Here is an 18,006-nt window from a genome sequence, read left to right as displayed (position 1 = left end):
GTCCACGAGAAAGAGATATATAATGCGTCGGGATGTAGCAGCCAGGATACAGAAAGACCGAATTACTTATTTAAATGTATTTAATCAAAACAGAATGTTACATGTATTGGATTAAATCTAACCTAAATTATAACTAACTATCCTAAGTGACTTGCTGGGGCAATGTTAGCACCCAGAGTGAATTCCCACGTTCGGGACTATACAGTGGAAACGGAGCGGTGGTGCGGAGTCAGCGTTCCCACGGCACGGCGGCGGTGCAGGATCAGATGTCTTCTTGATAATTTTGTTTAAGGCGAATTTCTAACTATGGTGATTAAGGCCAATATATAACAAAAGTAAAAATATTACTAAAGGTAAAATCCATTTAGTTAGATAGATATGTGATGTTAGTGAAATTGTTGACCATTACTCATCATTGAATAGCTTAAATTAATTAAAGTATTGTGCTACTTCTGAATCTTTGGCTGAGCTACCATGTATAGGTAAGAAATAGGTATTGAGATAAGTAGGTAGGAATTGGGATGTAATGAGAAACAACAATTTCAGCTACTAATTAATTTATTTAAAATTCTACAATGCATTGTTTAAAAGCGAGACTAATACTAATCAAACATATATTGAACAATATATTACAGAAGCTACATCTATTATAAGATAGTATTCAAAACTTTGAGGAAAATCTGAAAACGTTATTTCATTTATTTACGCAATGAAAGATTGGTAAAATTGTATTTTCGTAGTAGGTAACAAACACTGTTGAATATTGATTCATATTCAAATAGATAGTTAGGTAGCCAGATACATGCACAATGATATTGTTGTGCCGTGTTTAAAAGTGTTACAGAAAACATTAACGAGTTATCTTTAGAGAGCTCAAAATGACATTACAATATGGATCAACTAGAGTTCGAAACCTCGTATTTCACATAAATCGTGACTACAACATTGCGTAAACATTTACATATATAGTTATTTTAATAATTTAAGGATAAACACACATTTTTAATTCAACTATTCTAAGTGAGTTCGAAATATAAATAACTCCCTGATTAGGTAAATGTCCAAAAACTACTACATAAATACTTTTCTCAACAATGGGTAAATTTTTATTAAATTATTTCTAATAATAATAATATAATTTATTTCTTCACATTTCGATTCACAATCACACTGTATCACTTAGGTACTCTTCATATAATGAGTTTAATGAAATTTATGAATGAAAATGCAAATGCTTACATGAGGGATGATACGATTGGTTTTTTATGATTGTTAGTTTAAAATTTGCTTAACTAGCTCAATAGCTATGGCTAAGCTAAAAGTTTTAAAATTTCATGGTAATGATCAAAACACATTTCACATGACCCTTATCCAATATGATGAAAATAATTAGATTTATGCTTGTTAATCTAATTAGCTTTCCTTGCTAAATAGCTAAGGCTAAGCTAATCGCTTAGTTCATGTGAAGTACCTAGCTACATAGCTAGGTAACATGAAATATGTACATTATATTTATTTCTACTTTTTTTGTGCTTATCAGCGGCATTAGGATCCTACAATATACATTTACTAGTACTAATGGATGAACATGATAATATGATGATAATTGATATTGATGAATTTGATAATGCTGGTAAAAATATAAGATAATATTAAAAATGAAAAGGGATTAATGGGATTTTTTTTATAATATAATAGGAGTAGCAGACATGCGAATATGCATGCAGTCCACGTGATGGTACGTGGCTACTGCCGCCCGTGGACATCAGTAATCAACTCCAGGTAGAACTAGATATTTCTACCTGAGGTCGGCCACAGGTGCACTGCTACCCCTGAGGACTAAGCTGGAACGCCTCGGAAAAGTATGTCTCCCTGACCACACCCTTCAAACCAGAACACAGTAGCGTTTAATACTGCTGCTATGAGGCTGAAATAGGTGTGGCGGTGGTGCCGCCGGAGTCGAACCACAAAGGGTTCTACCACCTTCAAAATAAAAGTAACGTTAATGCGTGAAGTGAATGATCAATACTAAAAAGGTTCGGTTGAATTATTAGTCGTATTACACAATGCTGGGCATTTTCATGGCGTTTCAGTTGACTAAATCTGGACATTGTGTTAAGTAATGCGGCATTTTTTACTGTCCGCATATTTATCACCATTGCCCGATCATTTTATAATACGATAAATAATTTGTAGGTATTGTGACAAAAAATTATACTGACTTACATGATAGGTAATAAAATTAGAACATGATTTACGAAACTAATGTTTACATGTAGGCGTAGGTGAACCAATACCTATTAATATACATATCAAATATATAGGTATCGAAATAGATAAAATATATTCACTTAGATGTGAGGACTATATTTTTGTATGATTTTATGAAAATATATGACATAGAGTTGTATTTTTTACTACATTCACTCTCTCTCTCTATGAATAAATAGATATACAAGAAAAAATAGTGTGTAATTCTAATTTCGTAAATGTTTAAAAACACTACATAAAATTCCAAAATAGTATTTAATATCGTAAAGGTAATACAGAAAACATTTATAACTATTAAACTCTTTTTTCTCAAGTATTTAAAATGTATTCATGATATATTATAAACGATAGGTTACATCATGTAATATACACATTTATATTAAGTATTTTTTTTAAAGATGACAGCAAAAAGTTTCATATTTTAATAAATTGTTCTAAACAACATCAATAATCAATTCTTTCACAACATCAAATATTTATATTAAAATACAAGTGATATTTAGTTATTTACAAGGTAAGATAAGCGAGTGTGTGGGTACCCGTATCAGCTACTCGTATATTACTCATATTGAGAGAATGCTATTGAGAGGGTAGAAGGTATTTCGAGTTCTGATTTCAAGAAGTTGATATTTAGATTTCAAGAAGTTGTACCTATTTAATTCTCAATTAATTCAATTTTCCGACATTTTTGTTCTTAAGTGTATTTTATTTGGGAGAACAGAGTACCTACTCGTAAACATATTATTTTTGATATGTACACATTTATTGATATACTATTGAAGAAAAAAGCAAGAAATACATTTACAGATATGAGATTAAAGTAGCAAGCGAGCAAGCAGCACACCTGGTGGTCACTGCAACATCTGTAACCAGCTTGAATGATGGAAGGACTTCTGAGGACTAAGATGGTCGCCTCACATTAAAGTCTGCCGGCAACCACACTTTTCCACCGTAACGTAAAATCTACGTCACATTAGAAAAAGTGAGGCGGTGGTACCTCCCCGGTCGAACTATTGGTTCTACCACCTTTTTGAAAAATCCATCTTTGGCCATATGTAGGTATGTCAAAAGTCTAAGTAATGGGCTTATTTTTAAGACTATTATAATAAAGATTTTATAACGTAGGTACATAAAAGAAAGTTTAGAAGTTAAATTATTTCAAAGGTGTATTTATTTGAAATATAACACGAAGCTTTCAAGAAAGAAATTTAAAAGTTTATTTGAAACCTATTGAATTGAATTATATTTTCGTAAATATTAGTAATTGCTTGAGCCTTTCAAGTTTTATCCGTAACAATAGGACGTAATGTACTTTTTAGTTCAATAGTTTATAAATAATTGTTTTTAAAAAGTTTCTTACGTTTTATTTTAATTGGGACATAACAATTTGTTTAGATTGGTCACCATTTAGGTAATACTTGACAAGCCACAGAGCATAAATATGGACAGGTCCATTTTAGCTCGCAAATTGAAAATTGGATTTAAAGTTTAAAATCAGTCATGAAGTATGTACTACTATATATGTATGTGTACTTAAGATGTAGTGATTTTAATTATTCTGGGAATTGAGTAATATTGAGATTCTTTGCTGGGATGATAACGGCTGTCGCTGTAGTTGACCATGGTTCCCTATTTAGTATCCGATGGTAATGCCGTGAGATTTAAATGTATCAAGAGAATTAGTTGGTTTCTAGAAGCCAGGAGTTTGATATGACAATGACAGTTCAATAAATATGAATATAATAATATAAAAATATTAAACAGGTAGATATTTCATGACTTTAGGCCGTCGTCAACCCATTACTGTTCCACTTTGCAAGGTACGGGACTCCTCTCCGAGTGAGAAGGGTTTAGGCCATAATCCATCGCGGTAGCTAACTGCACATTCGTCAACTTCACTTAGGAGCATAGATTAGTAAAGATTACTCAATCCTAACTAGAGAATGTACCCAGTTTTGAGAATTGAAATACTTGCGTAAAAAAGTTTTCTCTCTCTCCGTGCTAAGATATCCCTAAAATATTTCAAATAATTATTTATTTATTATGTAAATTAATGTAAATTACGCAGTATTAGTTATTTATTCGCAAATTTTGTCTAAAAATGTTTTTATTTGTCAAGAATTCAAAAAAAGAACTTACGATAATAAGCCATTTGTGGCTTCATTCAATTTCATGGCGGCGAAGTATCTTTACTAATCTATGCCTAGGAGAAGGTTTTTTTAAGAACTCTCAGGTTAGCTACATAGGCGATGTTTTCCTTCATCGATATAGCGAGTGATAATTAACCTCTAATACGCACATAACTTCGAAAAATCAGAGGTGCGTGCATTTTGAACCTCGGACCGCCCGATAGAAAGACCGATTTTCAACCACTATGCACTGCTTTAGTACAGGCTACGAAAGCTAATCTACGTTTTTAAAGCATTTCTCCAAATACATTTCTTACATAGAAAAGTAATTATATATAGACAGTAAATATTATAAGAAGATACAATATATAGATAAGTCACATAGCTTAGTATGATATTATGAAATATTCACATCTTGATACGTTAGTAGTCAGTCAGTCCGTACCTGTCGTAAAAGGCGACTTGGGGGCGTAGCGTAGGCAAGCGTAGGAGTACGAACCGCTTAGCTAGCGATCCCGAGAAAGACAATGGTATAAACTAAGAATACCACTTCAGCCGATTGGGTTTCTTTTGAAGCTTTCCCCCCTCGTCAACGAAAAAAGGTTCTTCGACGTCAAATCGTCGAGTGAATATTTATTTCAATTCACTTGTTTCTCTTGTACACACGCATGTAACAAACTAAGAGAACCCAATGGTTCCTTTATTCCTACCTTCTAATAACATTAAGTATCTCCGTACTTTTATGTTATTTTGAGCCTACATTTTAAATCACTTTTTGTCTTCCACTTGAGAATTAATAGGTACACTATGTAAGTACTAAACTAGATTAAAAGTTACATAGTTAAAAAGATATATATATGGTAGATATTACGAAAATCTAAATTTCTTATATATACATAGGTTACACATAGGTACATTTAACATCAATACGTGAGATAAAGTGCAGGTAGGTATGTATCTTATTTTAGATTTTAGGGTGGCTTTCCATCAAAGGAGGGCGATGTAGCGAAGCGGCGTGCGAGGTCGAAGCTAAGCTAAGTTTAAGGTATACGATGTTCTACAAGATATACCGGTCACGATACTGAGCTTGCATCCGTAGCTCAAATCTTTAGCTCACTCCCTCCACATAGTTTAGCTACAAGAGCTAAGTTGAGCGTTAACAATCAGGCAATCTTATAGTTGGATTTGCCACATATCCATAGCTTAGCTACCTTGCAAATTACACCGTATTCCTTGTTGCCATTCACTCTATGGGTTAAAAACATACCTAACATCAGATGTAACGTGTTTACTTTTAGTGTGTTTTACTTTCTGCACGCATATGTATACATTCGTTACCTATTCTCCTACCAATCTTGCATCCTACCGAGGACGTAGTCGTTACATTAATACGCACCAACGTTTCGTAAAGCTCGCGTAGCTTCGAGGTCTCGAGCGCGTAGCCTGGAGAAGTAGAATGCAACGTCCAGTTTCAAGTAGGTACTAACTCGGACGGACCTCTCAGCATTAACTTTAATAACGAATTTGGATAACAGAAAATTGCCGTTTCCACGTCGCAGTTTATTTTATAACGTGCGCGGTTGTCTGCTGTCCGCTGTAGCGGTGGGCAACGCCTCCGTACTCGCGGCAGCTACGTAACCGCACATAACCGCGGGCTCGTGAGTCTTGAAATAAAACAGCGTTTGCGCTTCGGCGGAAGTAAAACAATCCGTGACTTCTTACTCTTACTTATCCTACTTAAGCAGACGCGCTATAGATGTTAAACGGACGCATAATTATGTAAATCTGCTTCACCTCATCGACACTGCTGACTTTAATATGATGACATTAATAAAATTAAAATCTTCTATTTTTTAAACCGCTTCCATTCATTTAAATATGACATATATGTATTTAAATATTTAGGCATAGCAAAACTTGCAGTCCTACAAACTTGGACCGTAAAACCACAAAACCGGTTACTTACTACATACGGTCTCCAAGTTTATAAGATTAATTTTACAAAATAGCCTTTGAGGCCTCCATACAAAATCTATTCCCTGTCCGTCCATAATAAAAATGTACACCCTTAATTCTTTAGGGCTCCATAACATTCGTATTACAATCTTAAAATCTTCTTAAAGCTTCCATCCATCACATTACATTACAGTGAATAAATAGGTAGTTAATATACACATACAGAATATATGAAATAATTAGACATATAAATTTTTTCTACTTTATAACATACGGGTAAATGAGTATGCATTTGCGTATACGGGTAAATTGTTTAAGAAGCGAATAATGTAGAATACGAATAATGTAAGTTCACTCCAAAATTATGCTCTTCTCGAATGTCTATTTGGCATCTCCATTCTAGCTCGTCAAGCGCAATCCTTTTTAGAAGAAGCAGCACCACCAGCGGCGGGGTTGTTCGCGCGCGTCGGGAACGACGCGTCGCGGATGTCAGGCATTCCTCGCAGCCTGCCGCAGATAGCGTGTGCGGGCCTTATGCCTGTTACGAAACATTCATAAACATAATTAAAATATGTATATATATACTTATACTTAATTATTACTTTAATAGTTTATAGTTTTGTTTTTATGCACGCTAAATTTGTTTTCATATGATCATTCCGATCTCAGGGCTGCTGGAAGAGATTTCATTTTGAAATAAGCAGTCCTTTGTACTCTATTTTCATACTGTTTGAAAAGAGCCTGATGCCCATTATTAAATCAATCTACCCAATGTTTTGTCGACCAAAGATGGATGCATTTGACAATTTCTGCGTACTAGAAACCAAAATGGTGGTTAGTATGTATATTTACTTTTCGACAAAAAATTACTGTTTTTCTTTATGTTTACGTACTCCCCATATATTTCCAATCAATTCTGTTATAATGTGCTAGGCGCGCTTATTAGAAATATATGGAAAATACGTAAACAAATACCAAAACAGTCAGTGATGATTAACGCGACTATCACAGCTCTGTGCTCTTTCGGCCTTTGGTAGGCAAACATTTAATTTGTTTCGTATAACAGCATCTAAACAAAATATTACTCAATTTATAGGAAATACACGTATAATGGTTGATTACCATAAAACATATTTTGAGGACCGAAATAGAAATGATAAATCTGCTTAAATACGGATCAAAAATAACTTACGCGTTCCTCAATCTCTCGGCTTTGAGCTTCGCAATTTCGTCTTGCTTCCTCATCTTTTCGAGTTCTTCCTGAGAATAACCGCCTTGTAGAAATTTGGCAACGGATCGAGATGAATCGTCCTTTTCCTTTAACAAATGTTTGCAATATAGAAAAAATAGACTACAAAGTGAAAATATAATTTGTTCTGCTATCCCCATAAGTACTTAAGACTGCTTACCACCAGAGATGTGTTGAAACTAAGAAACTATTACATCCTTTTCACCACAGCTAGGCTCTACAGTAGGATGTTACACTCGTTAAGAAACTCCCATTAACTGCTTCACACCTCGTTTATACACAGTAAAGGCTGCAGCGGTTACTACCCTTCCATATGTTAATTCTTAGTTCATCGTCAACCCATTATTGCTGGGCCAGCTGGCGTGGGCTTCTTCTCAGAGAAAGAGGGGCCTAGGTCACAGTCCACTTCGCTGGCCATGTAGCATTGAGATTGTTCTAAGTTATTAAGTTAGGATTAAAACTACTTCACAACTTCTAACTTAATAGCATGGATTTCCTCAAAGTAACGCCTGATACAATTAACTATTGTTCTAAGTACCTACTCTCCAACGTACTACGATGTTTTCATTTACTATTGAATTGATTATTAAACGGTGATAATTGAAACTTAAAAAACTAGCGAGCCTGGGATTCGAATTCCGGACCCCCCGATTGAGATGTAGAGTTTCTAGGCTATCTTTGTTTTACTAAGCTCGCATCCTTCTATAGTAAATCAAACAACTTAGTAGAATCCATAAATATCAATTTAAGAGAATGAAAATCAGGCAACCCTATTGATGTGGATTGGACACACGTCCACACCTTAGTTACTTTACACATCTCTGGTTGATAAACCTCATAAGGGATGAAGACTATGAAGTGTGTAAGTGCATTAAACATTATCCGTTATAATCGAAATAGTAGGTGTGTATTAACTGTACTTATTGGTTGCTAGACTTCACATTATTGGTAAACTTTTTTTTTTAATTTCTCAGCTATGCAGGTTTCCTCATGATGTTTTACTTCACCGTTAGAGCAAATGGTAGATAATTAATTCAAAATACGCACGTCGCACATAACTATTACAAATCAGACGCGCGTGTCAATGAGTATGTAACTGTATTTTATGATGTATTTTTTTTAATATCTTACCTTCGAAGGACCTGCCGTTGGTTCTTGCGATGGGGTTTGTGACGGCATTTTACGTGGGACTGGTATAGAGATTGTATGGGGTTCAGATTGAACCTTGTCGATGTTCCCTTGGCTGGCCACGTGGCCCGTCCCCAACAGAGATGGCCTTTGGAAAGAGGACGAAAAGGCCAGTCCCTTTCTCAGGGAAGATCTGTAAAATGGTATTTTATATGAGCTCTAAAGCCTACAACTCTATTCCATATCGAGCTCTACATACGTTACGCTAGTTTTCAGAGACCAATACAGTACAGGTGATAGAATCATTTGTGGATCGATGGCGGAGGCATCATGGGTACATCTATTTCTACCTTGGGTGGATTAAGGCAGAGACAATAATAAAAAAATCCGTTGAGATTAGATCCATACCCTTTAGGCATTCGAATATCTGGCTAAGTAAGAACTAGCCAAAATTTAAATTCACGTGGATTTGGATTTCGTTGGATTAATTATTTTATTTATTTATATTTTTTTATTGTATTAAAAGTGGGTACAAAAGGCGAACTTAATGCTAAATAGTATTTTATACAAGCTAACTATAAGGATGTGCTAAAACTGAAAGTTACCTACATTTTACAACTAAGCCAGTTTCAAACGGTAATAGCACATCTGCCTTCGATTCGGCGGTGTGAACGCACTCTGTTTATTTCTATGTCTATGTTAATTATGTATTTCTGCCTAATAATAGCCGTGTGAACGCCACTGGTTCCCATTTGTACGATGAGGTTACAAATCTGATGCGTTCCAACTTACTTGCCAGGGACACTTACTATCAAGTGGACTGCACGCTAGTTTCATGATACTCGTATAAAATAATAGCTGTTGATGGATTGGCGGTGACCGTTTTCCACCAGGAAGCCCGTCTGCCTTATCGTTAAGTTAAATACCTATAAAAAAATCTTTCCCTTACACCGTTCTTTTAAAAGTTTTTGTTAATAATTTAGGAGTACCAGGAGAGCACCCAGTCTAGTATATTGCAACTATGTAATAAACCCCAGTTACGATTACATTTCTACCTGTGGTCGGCTATCGATGCGCCGCTTCCCCAGACGACTCAGTATGATTCCCTTATCAATACCCTTCAGACCAGAACACAGTAACGCTTTACACTGTTGTTATTAGGCAGAAATAAGTGTGGCTGTGGTGCCGCCGGAGGCGAACCACAGAGGCTTCTACCACCTTTAAGATTTATTTAATAGTTTATATTAGAGTCCGCAAACTGCTAGTCCGCTCCGAATGTAAACCAGTCGCGTCACAATGGCAAATTGTAGATATTAGCGGGACGAAGACAGCGCGGGACTCCCCCGACACCCGTCCGCTGCCCGCTCTCACCCGCGGGTACACCTGCGGTAGTGCGCACTTACGTTACGGGGTATATGCTAACTAAACTTGCGCGCAACTACTTCAGAGTGGACTAGAAGGTTGGCGCGGACTATACGATTATACATACCCGATCGGACTAGATAGCAGGTAGCTGGAGCCTCGGCCGGCCCGGCTCTGGGATTGCACGTTTAAACGACTCTTTAGGAGTTCTTGGTGGGACTTATACAGCTGCTCCGAGGCTGATATTGGGCTCGGGCTTCGGCGGCTATAAGTGATATTATCGTTATTCAATTTTGTTAGACAATTTTTAGCTAACTATAGGTAGATACTAAAAGGGCATTTTCCTATCACGCGTGTTTGTGTCCGCGTACGGTTTGTTCAGCATGCGCGCCACTACTTATCGTTACATATATACTTTTCATGTCGGCTTATAAATGTAGCATGCTGAGAGACTGAAGTAACTTTATACACGCATGCGGATAAGACTTGCACGCGGACACGAACCCGCGCGACAAGAAAAATACCGTATATTCACTCATAATAATCATACATAAAATAAATATGTTGTCGTGTGTCAAAAAGTATTACTGTTACCTATTCAGTATTGTATCTACTCGTATATGCATCCGCAATTGAAAATTGTATTAGGTATAACAAAAATATTTTTCTATGAAAGTGGTTATTAATGTATCACGTGGAAGACTTAATATGAAACGGTAGGGGCGTTTCTCCACCGCCGCCGTCACCGAGAACGAGCTTATTTCGGCCCGACTTTAATATGACATGACGGATGTGCGGCGTACACGCGGCTATAGTAAATGTATGTACCGCTACTTCGGCGCCGACATCTCATTCTCGGTGACGCTCCGGTGACGGCAGTGGTGGAGAAACGCCCCTACCGTTTCATATTAAGTCTTCCACGTGACCAACGCTCTAAGCCTAATCGTCAAAGGATAAAAAAAGATAGAAAGAATATGCTTAATTATGCTAAGAAGAAACGTATATGCTTGCGTAAGAGCTCTGACGATTTAAAACCTTATCTAATGGGAAATGTAATAAGATAGCATTAAATTATAAGTATATGTTGTAGGTAAAACTCATAACCTACTGGTTACCTTTCCACTAAAAAAAGGCAACAGTAAGTGTGACTGAACAGGTTGGTCAAAAGTTGTTTTGTCTAATTGCAGTGCCTGCAATCGGCAATTCGAAAGCATTATTAATCAATGATCTTCAGACGATCAAAAGTTGTTTTGTCTAATTGCAGTGCCTGCAATCGGCAATTCGGAAGCATTATTAATCAATGATCTTCAGACGATCAAAAGTTGTTTTGTCTAATTGCAGTGCCTGCAATCGGCAATTCGGAAGCATTATTAATCAATGATCTTCAGACGAAAAAAAGTTGTTTTGTCTAATTGCAGTGCCTGCAATCGGCAATTCGGAAGCATTATTAATCAATGATCTTCGGACGATCAAAAGTTGTTTTGTCTAATTGCAGTGCCTGCAATCGGCAATTCGGAAGCATTATTAATTTATGATCTTCAGACGAAACTATTTTTGACCACGTGTTCGGCCAAAATTGCTTTTGTCTGTTTTTGTTAATTAATTGTAGTATTGACTGGATAACTGTTTAGACTGCAAATATCATCATCATCATCATCAACGACCCATTACTGTCCCACTGCTGGGCACGGGTCTCCTCTCATTGTGAGACGGATTAGGCTATAATCCACCGCGTTGGCCAAGTGCGTATTGGTAGACTTCACATACCTTTGAGATTTTTTTTTTTTTATAAATCTCTCAGATATGCAGGTTTCCTCACGATGTTTTCCTTCACCGTTTAGCAAGTGATAATTAATTTCTAATACGCACCTAACTTTGAAAAATCAGAGGTGCGTGCCTGGGATTTGAACCTCGGACCCCTCGATCGAGAGGCCGAGTTTCTTAACCACTAGGCTATCACTGCAAATAATACTTAATAAACGCATCGGATATTGTGCTCACCGTTTCAAGCCTTCTTCGTAAGCTTAGCAATAAATTAATAATTACTGTTTTATGATAGAAAATTGATTAGTTATTAATTATCCGAAGGCCCGTGCCAGACATAAACAAATATTTGAACAGAGACTTTTGTCACACATCTGAACACTTATTTGTTTAAAATTTTCAACCTTTCACTCAAGTTATGGTCTTTGCGCTTGTGCAGCAAGCTCCGCATATATTTGAAGTTTGAACGCTTTGAAAAAAAAAACCGTCACCAAATGGCAAAGTGTAAATATTGGAAGCAAGCTTTGAACAAATACTCAAATACCCGTGCGTCACTGTGTTCAAATATGTATTCTAATGTTTGTGCTATGCATGGCACGGGCCTAAGCAATAAGTCATTTCTGCCCCACTGCTGGGCACGGCCAAAGTGTAACAATGCTAAGTAAAATGTGGATTAATAACTTCATACACATTTGACATGTTTTTTTAAATTTAATAATAAAACTCGAAGGCTCGTAGGTTTCCCCAAGTTGTAGGTTTACTCAAGCAAATTGCAGAGAATGATAATTGAGGTGCATGGAATCGAACCCCACACCCTCAGTTCGAGAGGCCGACTTTGAAGCCATTAGGCCTCGACGACTCGCGCTAAACGTAGTACGTACTTACTTTGATGAAATATAAAAAAGAGTCCTCATTCTATTATTTTGTTAAATTTTGTAGTCTATATTATTTTGCTTTATTTATGGCGCAGTGAAGGAGTTATAGGATAATATAAACGAACTTGCAGGATTAATCACGATATATTACTTGGAATCTGTACCCTACATTATACATACACTTGACAGACAGACTGATCAAATCAAAGAGTGACACATAGATATATTTAAAAGTAAATTAATTTACATTGAGTTTATATATGTATCTTCAACACGCAGTCATGTTAAATGCCACTTGAATACGTTTTCAACCCTCTATCGCGCAATCACTTCGAAATCAGACGTATTTAGGTCTTATCAAGAAATAGTATTGTTCTTTCAACAGGTACAATATTTTGAGAAGCACGGTTCGTGTATACGCGGTCATGATTCGAGAGATATTTATATATATTGCCGGCCAAAAGTTTTAGACCACTTGTAAGCCCAGTTTATTATTTCTACTTACTCTTAATTATAACGAATCTGAATACCTTTCTTCTATACAGTCATTACATGTTGTTACTTATGGTTTATAATAAATATTTTTATGTATTTCTCGAGCAAATGTATAATAAAATTGTTTTTTGTCATCACTAAAATCAAAGTAGTCTATTCGACTAGTATGTAGAGTCATTTTCCTATTTTGTAATTTTCCAATTACTGATTATTTTGTTTTTATTTTGCATATTATTCCATTGTTTTAGCTTCCCCAAAACATGACAAATATGAATTTGTATTTGTATTGAGTTTTTATTATGAACTTATTGTCTCTTAATTATACTTTATTTGTATGTAGGTGTTATTTTTCTGTTAAGTCGAACTCAAAATTGAGAAAATACGTGATGTTAGCCCTTAAATAATATTTTCTGTTATCATTTTATATAATCAAGGCAAATACGAACGTAAGATTGCTCCACAACTTAAAATATCGAAAATTTGTGTTCATCACACAATTACTCATTATAAGGAAACTGGCAATAATTATGATCTTCCACGCTCAGAAAGGCTGGAAGGGGCCAATTCTAGTGAGGAAAAGCTCATTGCCGTTCCTAGTAAAGGAAATAGGCGTCTAACAGCATCAGAAATTCACGCAGAAGTGAATAAATCTCTATGGGAATCTGTATCACTGACCGCGGTAAAGAGACGATTGCTAGAGGCTAACTTGATTGGTCTTGTTGGTATCAGGAACCTTCCATTATGGTTACAAAATAAAAAAAAGGTCTTGTCATCAAGATTAGACTGAAGAAGATTAAAAAAAGGCTTTTGGACTGAGAAATCCATTTTTGAATCAGTTGGTAAGAAAGACGATTTTACGTTGGAGGAAACGCCGAAGAAAAGATGATGCCAAGCTTTGTGGTCCCTTTCGTCAAACATGGTTAATTCCGTTATGGTCTGGGGTTGTTGCTCCTTGCTATGGTAGTAGCGATTTGGTCCAATTTGACGGAATAATGAAAAAAGCAATATGAAGTAAAGGTAGAATAATATGCTGTTCCTTCTGAATTGTGATTGGAAGGAAATGGGTTCATTGTCCAACAAGGCATAACTATAACTTAGGTCTAAATTATATAAAGATCATTTAGAACAGAAAGAGACAGAAGGCATGTTGAAACATATGGTGTAATCTCCTCAGAGTCGTGATCTTAACCCCATAGTACTTGTATGGGATGAACTTAATAAAGCAGTTCGAAATAGTTGTTCCACCTTAAAAGAAGACATGTAGAAACTTTTACAAGAAAGCTGGAACAATACTTCCCCAAGAAAAATTGATAAATTTATTGCTTAAATGCCCAAACTAGTAAAAAAAGTAATTAAATGTAAGAGTGAATTATTTGCTCAGAAGTCCCTTTAGATTACTATAGTTTTTTTTTGCTCTAATAATCAATAATTTGTTCTTATTTTTTAATTTTAAAATACACAATAAATATAGCAACTAAGCCATTTTTTATTATATTTCAGTATCTTTTAATTTTTGTCTAGATTCAACATTACTTATTGTGGTCTAACTTTTGGCCGGCAGATATGTCAATACATTATAGATGACAATATTTTTTGTGTATAGCACGCTCAATGGGTCTCAATATAAATGACCCATTAGGGGGCACCCTTTGATTACGTGAGATCTCCCCCTTAGTGAGATGTCGCGAGATTTGGCTCAACCCTCCACTAATCTCACGTAATATTTTACAAAATGTGTGTTCCTAATGACATGTTCATTGCGTTAGATTGATTCTAAAAATATACTTACCTAATATTTTTATTTAATAATAGTTAAGATTTTCTTAATTTTAATGAAGAAACTGCTTTATTTATGTTTATATTATTTTCTAGCCATTTTACTTTGTTTGTCGAGGAATAAATTAGTGATATTTGCCGACACCTTTTAGATTTAGATTAGATAATAAATTTGGCTTGATCCCCTCCCCCCCCTAAATGTGTCACATAATCAATGGATGTCCCCTGAAATGTTATGAAAGCATGTGTATTGTAAATATCACTTACGCTGAGCGCGGCGGTCCGACGAGAGACAGATCTGGAAGGCTGTGCACCAACGCCACGACGGTGTTTTCCACTTGTAGACTATTCTGGCGGCTCGGAGAAAGCGACGAGAGCCTAGTGATCGACGGCTGCGAAAAGGTAAAAAAAGTTATCATCAACATTTAGACAAACGAGCAAGCCCCAAGTCTGAACCACAGTGATTCAGACCAGTCCCACACACAGACACCGACATTATACACCGACAGTAACAACAATAACAATAACTAGTTAGTTCGTACACGATGGAGTAAGCATTTGATTGAACCCACATTATTATGGACACATCTATGCGGAAACGACATCACATACATGTGATTCTCACACCCATACCATTATCAAGCTAAGGCCATTGAGTGCAAATTTCAATCGCACAAATGACATGATAGATGGTATACACAATGTCAAGCTGAAACATACGAATCTTAGGTACTTTCCCCATTGAATTCCTAATCTCTTCCTCGTGTTTATCGTGCATCATGTTAATGTATTGGTGTCCATTAGGTATGGGTCTTCTTCAACAACCCATTACTGTCCCACTGCTGGGCACGGGTCTCCTCTCAGAATGAGAAGGATTAGGCCATAGTCAACCGCGCTGGTATAGGTATGGGTACATATGTACAATATATACAATTTGTATAAAACATTTCGCTCGGCGCATTGCTTAATTAAATTAATAACTTATTAATTAATTAGTTAATTTGATTAATTGCTTAAATTTGCATAGCGTATTATCGAAAAGAAGTCTGCCAACATTAGACGAATATGTACGTTAAAGTCATATCTAAACTATTTTTTATCCACAACTAAATTATACAACCTACAATTTCTCGAATTTCGTTTACCTATTTCCTACCTAACTACTTTTAACTACTTTTTATAACTAACAACTACTTTTTATAACTATAGGTATGAAATAATCATTTATAAATAATTTTGAACACAACCTATTTTGAATAAAATGATTTTTATATTATACTGCCTACTATCTAACTTAAAATATCGCAATTTGGCTAGTTACATATGATGACTTAATAAGACGTTATAAAATATGAGCTTATATACAAACGTAATGCTAACTTAGCGCTACAAGTATATATATAATACGAAAATACCTTAACGCGCAAAATAACAATAAAGTAATAAACGCTAACCTAACATTTATGCTAGGCTGGCTGATATAGATAATATAATATATTATAAGTAATAATAATATATAATAATTATATATACAGTAGTAATAATATATTATAAGTATACATGCAGTTCACGAATAGTCAAAGATATATTATTATTATCAAAAATAGTAAAATATTTCATTTGAACTGATTAACGGCTTTTCATAAACTGCGGATACCTACCAAAATACGTTTATTGTTAAACAAACCAAAGTAAGAATTCTTAAATTACTGTGTCACTAGGTATCCTTTAAAATCAGTTATCTTGAGAGTTAACTAACTTTAAGAATCACTTAATTACCTATGTTATTTCAATTTTAAAATATAAATTAGTGATAAAAGATATGTTAGTGATACCAATAGTTTATTTGTATACAATAGCTTCCAAACTACATAATACAAACAAACTATGTATATCAATAACATTTGGGCTTAATAGGCTTATGTGCAATTCAAAATTTATTTTTTAAGTAGAAAATAGGAAACTGTTAAAAGTATGAGTAGTTAGAGACCGAAAATCGATCGATTGGCAAATCATGACGATTTCAACCGAAATCAATTAAACTTGAATATTTTGACTACTTTTTGACCTCCTTAAGTGAGAGACTTAAGGAGGTCAAAAAGTTTTGGTTTCGTATCTCAGGCATATACCTCTGATATCTCGAAGTTTTGTGAGGAAAATCACACGCTTTACAAAAATATATGAATTTATAAAAAATATATTAATGGTTTATGATATTTTGAAGGTCAAAACTTTATCGGATTGACGACGAGTACAGAGGTCATGCCTCGTACAAATTTAAATCTTTGTTACTTATATGAAAATAAAAATATTCGATTATTTGAAATATCCTGACATCTATTGATTTCGGCTGGCATGAAACTATATCGATCAACGTCGATTCATGCTTGTAGTATGACGAGTCACTATGAATGGGTGTCAACAAATAACATCTACATTGCATATGAAAGAGAAAGGAAAGCTACATGGTGGTATGCACATGAGATGACGAAAATGAATATAAGGCCAGATACAGATTTACTTTTAAATTTTGATAGTTTATTTAATTACATTTATTTAGAATATTAGTTATAAATTAAACGCGGACTGAAAAATTGATAGTCTGTATGAGGCCTTAGTGAGTTAACACTATGTCACCAGTTTGCGCTCCCTCCGATGCCGTGCGGATGTCCGATTCCTTGCAACGCATAGTTACCGTATTGTATGTTGAGTCAAGTTCTAGTTCGCTGTCACTTTTCCTCATTACACTCATTTCTATTGAAGAATCTGAAAAATATTTAATGTGAAGACGAAAACAAATACAAACGTAAGTAAATCTAGACATTGATAAAAGACTACAATGGTAAAATAAATAAAAGTAGACACTTATCGGATACTTACGAATATCTTCAGAGTAAATACTTATCGTAAGTTCTTTTCGGAAGATATCGAAATTTAAAATATGTAACAAGTGGCATGACGTCTATTTTCTTATTCTACGGATATCTATAATCAACCTCCG

The 18,006-nt window shown here is 35.1% G+C and overlaps 1 protein-coding gene across 1 annotated transcript; it reads right to left on the bottom strand.

The window, feature by feature from the left end:
- Window positions 1–4,361: 4,361 nt before the first annotated feature.
- LOC140743631 (uncharacterized) lies at window positions 4,362–17,766 on the bottom strand. Its single transcript, XM_073075056.1, has 6 exons — window positions 17,701–17,766; window positions 15,273–15,397; window positions 10,223–10,360; window positions 8,737–8,926; window positions 7,549–7,673; window positions 4,362–6,894 (listed from the first exon to the last, which is right to left on the bottom strand). The coding sequence occupies exons 1-6, from the start codon at window positions 17,755–17,757 to the stop codon at window positions 6,846–6,848; spliced, it is 684 nt and encodes a 227-aa protein (XP_072931157.1). The 5' UTR covers window positions 17,758–17,766; the 3' UTR covers window positions 4,362–6,845.
- Window positions 17,767–18,006: the final 240 nt, after the last annotated feature.

Source organism: Epargyreus clarus, unplaced genomic scaffold (genome assembly GCF_041222505.1).
Source record: "Epargyreus clarus isolate Ecla_fem2 unplaced genomic scaffold, WU_Ecla_fem_2.2 ptg000007l, whole genome shotgun sequence".
NCBI lineage: Eukaryota > Metazoa > Arthropoda > Insecta > Lepidoptera > Hesperiidae > Epargyreus > Epargyreus clarus.
This window is presented reverse-complemented; position numbering and strand designations above follow the sequence as displayed.

Coding starts and splice junctions, on each gene's coding strand:
- LOC140743631 (XM_073075056.1), bottom strand. CDS start 17,757: ATGAGTGTAATGAGGAAAAGTGACAGCGAACTAGAACTTGACTCAACA. Junction 8,927..10,222: donor CTGCTATCTAGTCCGATCGG/GTATGTATAATC, acceptor ACCATTTTACAG/ATCTTCCCTGAGAAAGGGAC. Junction 7,674..8,736: donor CAACGGCAGGTCCTTCGAAG/GTAAGATATTAA, acceptor CATTTGTTAAAG/GAAAAGGACGATTCATCTCG.